The 13,330-nt window shown below is 41.4% G+C and overlaps 1 protein-coding gene across 8 annotated transcripts in view; it reads right to left on the bottom strand.

The window, feature by feature from the left end:
• Positions 1-13,330, bottom strand: part of FAM184A (family with sequence similarity 184 member A) — a 175,787-nt gene that overhangs the window by 64,595 nt on the left and 97,862 nt on the right. For 6 of the 8 annotated variants that reach the window (XM_054023782.1, XM_054023785.1, XM_054023787.1 and 3 more), the window contains exon 10: positions 4,360-4,401. The exons of the other annotated variants lie outside the window; for them this stretch is intronic. In XM_054023782.1, coding sequence (XP_053879757.1) covers positions 4,360-4,401 — 42 coding nt within the window. The remainder of the gene's footprint in view (positions 1-4,359; positions 4,402-13,330) is intronic. 8 annotated transcript variants of the gene reach the window in all.

Genomic DNA, 13,330 nt, shown 5'->3' with positions numbered 1-13,330 from the left:
GAAGCTGGGTGTAGAGAGCTCTCCAACATGAGGAGACAAAGCTTTATTTGTGTTTTTTCTGGCTCTTGATTTCAGTGACAGACAAAAGTTGCACTTCTGTAATTTTCTGAGGCAACAGAGCAGTGGGAATGCCCATCGCTGACCAGGATCACCTCCCAACATGCCAGATGTTTGAAGCCAGGGGAACCAGACATAACCTCCCAGTAAGAACTAATAACTAACCAGTACCTATCCAAATACAATAAAAATTATTTTCTCTTGTAAAGAAAAGAAGCTACATTAGTACTATTTACTAACTATGGAACTAAAACTAACACTATGACCATACCTCTACCTCGATATAATGCTGTCCTCGGAAGCCAAAAAAATCTTATCGCGTTATAGGTGAAACCGCGTTATATCAAACTTGCTTTGATCCACCGGAGTGCTGCTTTACAGCATTATATCCGAATTCGTGTTATATCGGGTCGCGTTATATAGCGGTAGAGGTGTAATTGTTAATAAGAAGAGAGAATACAGTTGAGGAAATCTGAATGGGATAACTGCCAGAGTTCCACCCCAGGCTGAGACAGTTAAGAAGGAACTGAGTGTGGTTTGCCCACGCAGTGCTGTGCAACAGCATGGGGCACAAGACTGACTAACACTCATGTGAGGACTGAATGGAAACTGCTATGAGAAATCTCTGATCAAAGGCACAGGAGGAGCACCTCTAGGGATACTACTTGGAGAGAAAGTTTGGCTTAAGTGACATTTCAAGCATCACATAGGAATTCTGTGGCAGAGGTAGGTGAAGAAACAATTCTCCAACCGCAGCATTCAGCTGCCATAACCATGAGACCATTCTCTCTCTTCCTGCAATTCTACCCCTCATTCACTACTCAACTTATGCAACAAGTGAGGCAGGGGTCCTACTGACAACAGCCTCATTCACTACACAACCCTAACTCATCTTCAAAGCATGATTCATCCTGTGCGTGGAATGAGGCAGGCAGGGGTTCTGTAGAAGTAGTATGTGATCATGTAATTAAAGACTGTATCATAATGTATACATACATGGTCGCCAAATTAAGGTTGCACAGGCAGCCTTAATAGGCATTTCCTAACTTTTGAATGCTTGACTTCTAACCCGTCTAATATAGGTTTTTAGATGCAATTCCCTAGATTTTGAGGGGGCAGGAGGGAAGCAAACTGGAAAAAAACAAATTCCATCATGTGGAACCATACTGACCTGTACACAGGTCATCAGTAGGATTGAAATCTTTAGATCTACAGCACAGGTGTCTATCACTTCAGCTACAGAATAACTGGTAGCAGTAGTAAGCTGTTATCCTTTATTTTGACAAAGCACAAGGGGGTAATCCGACACCAGGGCTGGCTCTGGCTTTTTTGCCGCCCAAGGCAAAAAACCCTCCTGCCGCCCCCCCCTCCCCGCCCCCAGTGCGGCAGGGGAGGGCGCCGAGCCGGGCCGTGGGCCGCTCTCCCTGACCGGCCAGAGCGCCGGGAGGAGGGTGGCGAGCCCGGCTGGGGCTCCGCTCTCCCTGACCGACCAGAGCGCCGGGGGGAGGGCGGCGAGCCCGGCCGGGGCTCCGCTCTCCCGGACCGGCCAGAGCGCCGGGGGGAGGGCGGCTGGAGCTGGAGCACCGTGCCGCCCCAAGCACAAGCTTGGTGGGCTGGTGCCTGGAGCCGGTCCTGTCCGACACAGATTTTGCCCATGGGTTTCACAGATATTTGCTGACAGTAGAGGAATGCTGAGACTTGGGAATTCTGGGTTAAATCTGAGTTTCTACAGGAGAGTGTGCTTCAGTGATTATAAACCCTTCTGCCCTGTCCCCACTCTGCTCCTAACCCCCCTCTGCCACCTCTCTTGTTCCCTTCCCCCTCTGTTTCTATCCACCCCAACCCCAGCTATTGTCTCATCCCCTTCCCACCCCACCCTGGCTCCTGTCACTTCCCCTTCTGCACCTATCTTCTCCAACACTGGCTATTGCTCCTCTTTCTGCTCTTATTCACCATCCTGGCACCTGTCACTCCTCCCCATTGTTTCTATCCACCCTACTCTTCCCTCCCATTCGTGTTGTCCTCCTCATATATTTACAACATCCTGCACTGCTGCCTCCAACCCCCACCTCTGTATCTATTTCCCCCAAACATGACTCCTGCCCACTCCCTTTCTGCTCCTATGTACCCCATCCTGACTCATGCCACACCTACTCCTCAGTTCCTGCTCCAACTCTGCACCTAACCAGTCCCCTCCACCCTAACTACGTTCTACCCTTCTGCTCTGACCCACCACCCCTGGGTCTAACTTCCCCTTCCCCTCTGCTTCCCCACCACCACAATTCACCACCTGGCCCCTGCCCTCTTCCCCTCTGCTCTTATCCACATCTCCCCTAACAGCTCTTATGCTGCTTTCCCTCTGCCCCTCCCCTTCTCAAATTCCTGGCCCCTTTTCCCTCTATTCTCAACTCCCTGCATCCCAGTTGCACTGTTTCTTCCTTCTCCTCCTCTGGTCAGCAGCAGGAGCACTAACAACACAGGAGAGAGTCCCCCTGTTCTTAGTTCTGGTGCCCAGTGCCACAGCAGTCTCCAGCTGCTGGGAGGAAGGAACTACTGTGGGGAAATCATGCTCAGTCCATGCAGCCCTGGGATGGAGCACATCAGTGAAGATGGAAGCTTCAGCAAATTTAGCTGCCAGACTCTAACAAGTTTCTATTGAGTGTGTGTGAAGGGAGATTTTCAGAATCATTCATCTTGGCCACATTTGGGCAGATATTTATGGAGATGGCAAAAGCCCATTTCTGACACCACTGTGACCCCCCTGCTAAATTTCAAGTCCCTACTCCAAAGCATGGAAGCACTAGAGCTTCCCAATGAATAGGGCGTAGCATTTTTTTTTTTGTTACTATGGACAAAACAATACATGTTCCCCTAATCTCATTCTTGGAAATGGCTGACTCGTTTTAGATGAAACTTAAAATAAAAAAAATTAACCTGAGGCAGACATCTGGTATCAAAAATTTCAGCCTAATCAGTTAAAGTTTGGCAAAATGATAAACAGCTGAAAACAGGATTTTATATTATGGAAAGTATTAGGCAACCTTACTTATAGGCTTAGCTACCAGCTCTGCCTATAATACTCTACTTATTTTCAGGTATCCATGCACTGCTGAAGTCTGCAAATTCTTTCCCTGAGCAACTTCCTATCTTGTAATACATTGGTGATGTTATATTCTGTGATGCCAACCCATGGAGTTCAGTTAAGTGTGCACTTTCTACAAAATACATGATTCTATAAAGCTTTGAAACGTATTTACCTCTGGTGAAATATAATATTATCTATTATACAAAACACCACATGTTTGCAAAAGGTATGGATTTAACTATAGGTGTTATTATTAAAGGACTGCTATAGTCACTATAATCAGATCAGTCACTATCAAAATCTGTTCACATACGTATCGACATTATAGATGTAAATTATCGTAATTTACAATACCACCCTCTGGTGACAGCAATTGTTCCACTGCTGTGAATTAGTCTGATAATTCTGAAATATCCATTCTTTTCTTCTTTCTACATAACAACAAACAATTCACATATGGGAAACTAATAAAAATATAGGTTTTCTATACCGTATACGTGAAGTTTTCTTTTGTTTAAATTGCCTCATATAGCAAAACAAACAATAGCATATTTCAATAAAGGGGTTTTAAGCATACATATATACATTTTATAAATAAATATTTGAATGATTCACCATGTATTTATATATGCTAAAAGCACATTTATGAAAGTAAGTGTGTCTCTCTTTGCCTATCTTTACAGTAACAGAATCTTCTAGCTTCCCGTTTGGTTTCTCCCTATACTGAGGATGCAAGACAAAACACAGATAACTCCTTGAACACAAAGATATACATAGTACTTTGAACTTATAATCTTGTCAACTAGGTCTTTCAAGAGATTAAAAATTGACAGATATAAATAATAGAAGAAAATTTAGTAATCAAACTGCAATTAAGATTTGTATTACAAACAGCAAACTATAATATAGCATCATTAACTTCATGCTTTATAAAAAGCTTCACAATGTGCAAATATATTGCCTGCAAGATTGCTTTAACATAATAAAAAATGCTGCAGAAATTATGTAGCGTTTGATGTCAGATGATATGTGCACTTATACAGATGAATGGATGCAGCACAGAAGCTTTTATTAACCAGATGCATACATATCCTCATCTCTAATATCATCATGTATTTTACTTCAGAGTTTAAAGCTTTAAAGCAACATTGTAAGGTATGCAAGTTTAGAAGTGCAAGCATGCCCTTGTGTACAAGTTGTAAGTGTAGCTCACTTACATTGCTGATAGATTTATGCAAAGCTTCACCGAGACAGTGCCGCTATGAAGAAAAGATCACAGGAATAAAGGGAAACATTCAGAAATCAACTAAGTAAAAGAAAAAGGGATAAAGAAGGGAGAGTAAAACACAGAACATTAATTATAATTTGACCAGGGAAAAATAAGTTGAAAACTGTTTGGAAAAAAAATTAGACAGACAAAAAATTTTGCAATGACTTACTGCAAAATCACTGAACACAGAACACAAGGTAGCATACTCATGAGGTGAAAAACTGTTTCATTTCCTATCTCATATTTCAAATATCCAGGATATCAGTATCCCTTTCAGTGTAATATAATGTTCCTCTTATGTAACTGAACCATTTTTGCATTTAACAAATTGATGCATTTATCTGCTCTCAGCTTTAGCTAATGTACTTTAGAAAAGGCTATCAAGTATATACTGACTTTTTGCATTTATCGTCAATCAGAATTACACTTTGAACATTGCAGTCAGTGTTCATCTGTATGCATTTTTTTAGTTAGTAGCCTTATAATATCAAGAGGAAATTTCACAGTCTTATCTGTTTTAATACTGAGAACACATTTAGTCCTTAATAAAGTGATACTTCTATTAAAGCACAGTGGAATTTTTTGTTTTCTGAAATTTAAGGATTAAGAATCCTTACAAAAGAGACTGGTTTTCATGTAACAGTCCAGGGCAAAATTACTTACTGTATCACCACCTTACATCAATTACTAATGAAAAACTGCAGATATACATAAACATATACTGGTATGTAGATGCATTATATCAATATTATTTGATCATATATATCAGCTAATATATGTGCTCAATATGATAATCAAAAAATGAATGATGGGTATCTTCATAACTGGAAACAGTGTCTGATTCAGACTCCATTTGTCACTTATGTCATTCAAATAGATGGATTTCTCAATGACAACAGATTTTTTGGACCACCTTGACTGCCTTGATGTCTTCATTACAGAAATTTTGGACAATACTTTGACAGAACATAAAAAAAGAGGAAAAATATCTTTCCACAGCCTAAATCTACAAAAAGGAAAAAGAGAAAGCCTCTTGTTGTTTTATTCAAATTGCAGGAAACACATTTCTGTACAGCAAACTACTATTTCTAGCAACAGTGAGAGGCAGCATGGTTCAGTGAATACGGCACCAGACTAGGGCTTAGGAGATCTAGGTTCTATCCTTAGCTCTGCTGTACAATTGTGGGCAAATCACTTCAGCTTTCTGGGCCTCCTCCCCTATCTTTTGTCTGTCTCGTCTGTTTAAGACTGTAAACTCCTAGGGGCAAGAACTGTGTCTTATTATGTGTCTGTTCAGTCCCTAGTACAGTTAGGCCCTAATTTTGATTGAGGCCTCTAAGCATTACTGTAATATGAATAATTAACAATATATTTCTGATACTTAGCTGAAAGTGATAAACTAGCAATGTCCTAAGAAATGGGAAAGAAATTCCAGGTAAAATTTCTTATTTGGCCTACAATCATGCTGGGTTCTGTCCCATGACTAAAAGCTTAAGGAGCAGCATGCAAGTACCAGTGAAGACACTATGGTAAGTTGACCTAAGCTACGTTGACTCCAGCTACGTTGCTGAAGTAGCGTAACTTAGGTCGACTTACCCCAGTAGTGAAAAGAAAAGCCCTATGAGTCCTAATAGACATGGAGGAAGAAATCTCTTGTCCACTGATTTTTAATAAATCTTGAAATACTGGGGAAACCCCAAAAGACTGGAAGAGTGCTAATGTAATGCCAGTATTCAAAAGCAGGTACTTATAGGTCGGTTAGCCTGCTATCAATCCTTGGTAAAATAACTGAAGCCCATATCAGCTATTCCATAAATAAAGAATTAAAGGATGGGAATATAATTAATGCCTGTCAATATGGTTTTATGGAAAATAGGTCTCGGCAAACAAACCTGATTTCATTCTTTGAGGAGAAAACAAGCTTGGTTGATAAATATAACTGCATAGATGTAAAAGACTTTTATAAGGCATCCGACTTAGTGGTAATCTTAATTAGAATGTCATGTGGTACTATGCAGTATCAATAAAGCACACAAATGGATTTCGGACAGGGTAGGTGACAGATCTAAATATTAGTTAATGGGGAAATCATCATTAACTAGGGGTTCATGTGGGATTCTGCAGGGATTGGTTCTCGGCCCATCATTATTCAACATTTTTAGCAATGATCCATAAGTAAATATAAACTCACTGCTGAGAAAATTAGAGGGTGACACAAATATTGGCAGAGTGATGAACAATGACAACAGAGCAGTCATACAGAGTGATCTGCATTGCCTGGTAAGCTGGGCCCATACAAACAAAGTACATTTTAAAACAGCCAAATGCAAGGTCCTACTGTGACGATTTGGGGGAACTGTCTGCACAAATTATGAATTCTGCATGAGATTATGTACATATAGAGAGTTCTTTAACAAGCTGCAAACTCCATTTAGAATGAGCAGTCCTGTGCCTTCTCTACTGTCCTTTTACCTCCATGTTGTACTGAAATTCTAAGAAGTAGTGATACAGGGCTAACAAAAGATGGTTAACAACTCAGGAATGGTCCTCTAATCATATACAAACATCTTAGAGCATAGGCTGGCTCCCACCCAGGAGAACTGGTTTGTTAGGGGGAGATGGTCTGGCAACAAAGTCATCTGACAGAGGGACTGGATCATTATAAGACAGTATGAGCTACTCTACTTGGGGGTCTTCAACCATTTTCACCAGCTCAACCCGTTTTCTGCAGGAGCTGGATGAAGCATGGGGGAAAACCCTGCCTACCTGAACACACAGGGTCCCCAAGGATTCCCAAAGGAAGGGTGAACTAGAGCGAAGTGCACTGGATTCACAGTGTTTGCTGTTTTCTAAATGATCTATACCAGGGGCAGGTAAACTTTTTGGCCTGAGGGGCACATCGGGTTTCCAAAATTGTATGGAGGGCTGGTTAGGGGAGGCTGTGCCTCCCCAAACAGCCAGGCGTGGCCCGGCCCCCGCCCCACACCAGTGGCTGGCGGTGCTACAGCTGCACCACCCAGAGCACGAGGACAGGCAGCTGTGCTACCCGGCTGGAGCCAGCCATGCCACCGCGCAGCACAGAGCACCGGGTCAGGCCGTGGCTCTGCAGCTGCGCTACCGCCCAGAGCATTGCACCGGTGGCGCAGTGAGCTGAGGCTGCGGGGGAGGAGGAACAGCGGCAGGGGCTAGCCTCCCGGGCCAAGAGCTTGGGGGCCGGGCAAGAAGGTCTTGCGGGCCGTAGTTTGCCCACCTCTGATCTATACTCTCTTGTGCTTTCTCTCAAGTAAAGGGTAACTGTGTTTTAGACTCCTGTGCAAAGGATGTCTGCGTGCCTCTGAAGAGTTAACTTGTAAACCTTCAGAGCTCACAAGGTGCAGTTCTGGGAAGGGTGTGCATACGTTATGGGGGAATCTGAGAGGTGAGGCAGTTGGACCATGAGGTCTCAGATCTCAAAAGGAGGAGTTAGAGGGGGGAGCTTCTGGACTCTGTAGACATAAGGCACATGGAGATTCAGGGTTTGGATCCCCTCACAACAGTCTGGTGAGTGTCCAAGAGAGAGGAGCTCGACCATATCAGTGACACAAGGAATGTAGGTCATATACCTACAGAATGAGGAGCTATCCTGGAAAGTAGTGACTCTGAAAAGGATTTAGGTGTCATAGTGAACAATCAATTGACAATGAACTCCCAGTGAGAGACTGTGGTAAAAAAGGCTAATGCGATCCTTGGATGTATAAACAGGGGAGTAATGAGTAGGAGTATGGAGGTGATTTTACCACTTGTATACAGCTTTGACAAGATCAATACCGAAACACTGCATTCAGTTTTGTCATTCACATTTTAAAAAGGATGTGGAAAAATTGGAGAGGGTGAAGAGAAAAGCCCTAAAAAGACTTGAGGGTTGGAAAAAATGCCTTACAGTGAGAGACTGAGTTCCTTCAATCTGTTTAATTTATCAAAAAGAAGATTAATAAATGATTGGATTATGGTGTATAAGTACCTACATTGGGAGAAAGAAACAGTTACTTAAAGGGCTCTTTAACCTACCAGGAAAAGGGATGACAAGAACCAACCACTGGAAGTTAAAGCCAGACAAATTCAACTTAGAAATAAAGTACAAAGGCTTTAACAAAGAGACCAAGTGATCTCGGGAAGTGATGGATTCTCCATCTTTTATGTCTTCAAATCAAAACTGGAGGTCTACAGACTTTAGTTAACCACAAGTTATTGGGTTCATTAGAGAGATAACTGGGTGAGTTCTATGGCTTATGTCATACAGGATGCCTTTTTAAGTTATCTAATGGTCCTTTCTAGCCTTAACATCTATGAATATTTATGCTTCAATCTCTTCTTTGTGGAAGTTGAAAAGTGACAGAAGCTAAAACAACATAACATAACATGCACCCTATACTGGAAAGAGAAAAGTCGACAAAAACACAGTTCTAATATTGTTTACTATATTTATTAGAGCTGGTCAAAATATTTTTGACAAAACATTTTTCCAATTGAAAAATTCCATTTTGTTGAAACCAAAATGTTTCACAGAAACACCAGATTCAATAGCAATTATGTCAGGAGGGATTCTTGGATCTAGGATGGATTCTGTGACCCTGGTGGTTTTGGTACTAGCCTGTTGTTCGGGAGACCCAAGTCAAGTCCCTACTCTGAATCAGGCAGGCTTATCCCTCAGGTTACAGAGATAGAGTGTGTTTTCTGCATATGCTCTCTCATGTTTTCATTTCAAAACCTCAAAACGTTTTGTGAAACAGCATTGTTTTCTTCCAGACGGCTCTAACAGATACAAATTGTGGAAAAAATTGCAGATGACAATTATTTAGGTTAGTGAAGTCTTGAGAAGACTGTGAGAAACTTCAGAGATCGCTAACCAAGCTAGGTGAATGAGCAACACAACAGGAGATGAACTTCAATGTTAAATGCAAAGCAGAGGACATTGGAGGGAAAAATTTGAACTACTGATATACCTTACGGGATTCTAAATTAAGAGTATCAATTCAGGAAAAAATAAATCTGGGTGTCGCTGTGAACAGCTCAATCAAGATCAATGTGCAGCTGCAGTCAAAAAAGCAAACAAATGGTAGGCCACACAATGAATGGGATGGAGACTAATACAGAAAATATTATGATGTCATTATATGGGTCACCCTCACGTAGATATTGTGTGAACTCAAAATGGATATGGCGGAATTAGAGGAAATTCAGAGAAAGACAACAAGAATGAGTAGGGTCATGGAAAAGCTCACATGAAGCAATAGAAAAGATTAGGATTGTTTACCTTAAACAACTAGATGATTAAAAGGGGACATGATAAAAGTATTAAAAAAAAATCATGAAAGGTCTAAGGCTTGTCTATACAGCAAGTCTCTACAGAGGGTAGATCAAGATCTTTTCTCCCTGTCTCATAGTAGAACAACAAGGGGAAATTCCGTGAAATTGAAAGCGGGGGGTGGGGTGGGGGGAATTGATAATTCTACAAATTGATAACTAGACAGTGGAACTCATTGCCACTGGATCTTGCTGAGGCCAAGAATTTAGCAAGAGAGACTGGATATTAATACAATGAAAATATGCAGTAGCTAAGAGAATATTCAGAGTTGTAATAGCAAATGCTAAAACAAGTTTTGGAAGAAATATAAAACTTCATGCTTTGGGGCATCCTTAACTTTTAGGAGTTAGGACAAAAAACTTTAATGGATAACAGATTAGACCACATCTGCCTATTGGAGGATTTCTTGCATGCTTTCTCTGAAGCTCTTGGTGCTGGCCTCTATTGGAGACAAGATATGTATGGACTTGATGGGCCACAGGCCTGATTCAGTATGGCAATTCCTATGTTCCTAACAATTTATTACCAAGAGGAGAGAAAAACTGGTACGTAAGCAATTCACTTCTACATTGTGTATGTGATGGCAAATATGAAATACATCTTGAAGTGAAATTCATGTTTATTGTCTATATATGACTTTCGGGGCACAATTACTCAGTTTACAAGTAAACAATGCTGTTATTGTTTTAAACTACCAGTTCCAGAAGTTCAAACTGTATTCTTTCTGGCTCATACATCACCAACAATATTCAGGAAAAAAGCAGGATGTCTTTAACTATCACTAAAGATGTAAAAAAGCTTAGTTATTTACTATGTTTTCAGAGTGTTAAACATAAGAAATGAGGAATCAGATAGGTAACTGGTTCCTGATTTAGAAGGTTGAGAATTTGTGGAAGTGACAGTAGAACCAAAATCCACATCTAAGTGAGGTCTGAAAACCATAGCTTCCATAGCCAGATGGGAGCCAATAGTATTTCTCTGGTGCTATTTTCTGTTTTTTTCAGGAGTGGAATGAGCATATAGGTGTACAAAAAACCTGGAGCCAGTTAGAGCATATATTGCCCCTACTTCTGTATACTTTTTGTCTTACGAAAATTAAACTCATTTTTTTTCCCTCTTGACTCTTAAAGCAAAATAATTAACTGAAACAATTTTGAATCTTTGAGTTATCTTGTATGCCTGTGCATACAGGCTGCATTTCCTAGGGTATGTATCTTCCCTATTAAATCAGTATGCAATGTTTGTCTTTTCTTTGATGTGAAGAGCATGAGCACACCAGACATGATTTTCTGGCAGATAAGAGGTGTGTGTGTCTTCCTGTGATGAGCAGTGGTACTTGTTCCCACCTTTTAATTCAGGTACATCATTGTGTGGTGTTGTTGGTAAAGATGTGAACAATACTTGTAGTGTACTGTCATTTAGAAATGCAATGAGGTGAGCTGGATCACTGCTTCTTCTTTATTTCTGCCTGGAACCAAACATACTGTGGCATTTGGGATTTCAGATGTGCTCCCCATCTGTGCAGACTGGCATTATTTATGACAAGGATCCTTTCTGGTTCTGACATAGGATAGTCCATTTGAGTCTGTAGGGATCAAATTAGAGAGTCTGGAACACTCACTCTGATGCTTAGTTTGGCAGAGATTGATGGCTGCGAGAGGATGTGGAATCTCTCTAGTGTCTGCAGGTTTGAAAGGCTGTGTGGGCCATTAGATAAGATATCGGACTGAGATTGAGGAAATATAGGTTCCATTCCTTGCGCGACCACTAACCTGCTAGAAGACCTTAGGAAAATCACTTCACCTCTCTGTGATTTGTCTATCTGGTATATTTAAATCTTTGTAGCAAGGGCTGTCTCTTACTACATGTCTATACAGTGCCTAGCACAATGGCGCTCCGATATTGGTTGGAGCCTCTATTATTACTATTATTTTAATTATTAATTATTATTATTATTAATTACTGCAATAATAGCTGAAGTGTTGAAGTGGACCCACTGTATGTTTTCCAATCATGATATTAGCATGTTGGTGCTAGCAGATCTATCATACCCGCAATCTTCCTTTCTCTCTCTTCTGAGATTAAGATACTGTCTTTGGTTGAGTTGAGTATGACCCTCAGATGTTACACCCTTTGAGCTGAGATCAGGACATTCTTTTCTTTGTTTATCACAAATCCTTTTTTCTGTAGGAAAGCTATTCACTTTGCCTGTATCCTTGATTGCTTACTACTCTGAGGGAGATTTAATTAGTGAGTTGTCCAGGAACAGATAAACGTAGATTCTCTGTTCTCAAAAGGCCACAACCAAAACCACTAAAACCATGCTAATAACCCTCAGCAAGGTCAATAGATCAAAAGGAAGGGCCCTGTACTAGAAGTACCTCTTGTGGTATCGAAAGTATAGCTAGTTGCAAAGTACAGATATCCAGACACAGATGTAGAAATACATCTCCTTCAGATCTACAGATGACAGAAAATACTAAAGGGATAGGATTGCTATTACCAAAGTTAAGGTATACATCCTGAGCTTTGATTTTCTGGCTTTGAGATTGAAAACAGCTCAACAGGGTCATCCAAAAATCAAAGTTCAGTATGGAGACCACTGAGCCTAATTCTCATGTACATTAAGGGTATGTCTAACACATGAAATTAGGTTGATTTTATAGAAGTCGATTTTTAGAAATTGATTTTATACAGTCGATTGTGTATGTCCACACTAAGCACATTAAGTCGGCAGAGTGCATCCTCACTACTGTGGCTAGCATCGACTTACGAAGTAGTGCACCGTGGGTAGCTATCCCACAGTTCCTGCAGGCTCCGCCGCCCATTAGAATTCTGGGTTAAGCTCCCAATGCCTGATGGGGCAAAAACATTGTCACGGGTGGTTTTGGGTACATGTCGTCAGTCGCCCCTCCCTCCGTGAAAGCAATGGCAGACAATTGTTTTGCGCCTTTTTTCCTGGGTTACCTCAGTGCAACCAACATTCCCATTGTTATTGCTTCTTGCTGTGTGCTCCATAATATCGGTGAGAGTAAGGGGGAGATGTTTATGGTGGGGTGGGAGGTTGAGGCAAATCGCCTGGCGTCTGATTTTGAGCAGCCAGATACCAGGGCGATTAGAAGAGCACAGCAAGGCGTGCTGCGCATCACAGAGGTTTTGAAAACCAGTTTCATGGACTGGCCAGGCTTCGGTGTGATAGTTGTGTGTGTTTCTCCTGGATGCAAACCCGCCCCCTTTGTTGATTTTAATTCCCTATAAGCCAACCACCCTCCCCCCTTTGAAATAAAGTAAGTATTGTTTTGAAACCATGCATTCTTTCTTAATTAAAAAAAAAATGAGATAACGGACAAGGTAGCCAGGGTGAGGTGAGAGAGGAGGGAAGGACAAGGCCAAATTGCTTATTGTAGCCACACTAAAAATCAAACTGTTTGAATGACAGCCTTCTGTGGCTTGAGCCATCCTCTGGAGTGGAGTGTCTGGGTGCTCGGAGCCTCCCCGCCCCGCGTTCTTAGGCGTCTGGGTGATGAGACTATGGAACATGGGGAGGAGGATAGGCAGTTATACAGTGGATGCA

The sequence above is a fragment of the Malaclemys terrapin genome, chromosome 3 (assembly GCF_027887155.1).
Source record: "Malaclemys terrapin pileata isolate rMalTer1 chromosome 3, rMalTer1.hap1, whole genome shotgun sequence".
Classification (NCBI taxonomy): Eukaryota; Metazoa; Chordata; order Testudines; family Emydidae; genus Malaclemys; species Malaclemys terrapin.
This window is presented reverse-complemented; position numbering and strand designations above follow the sequence as displayed.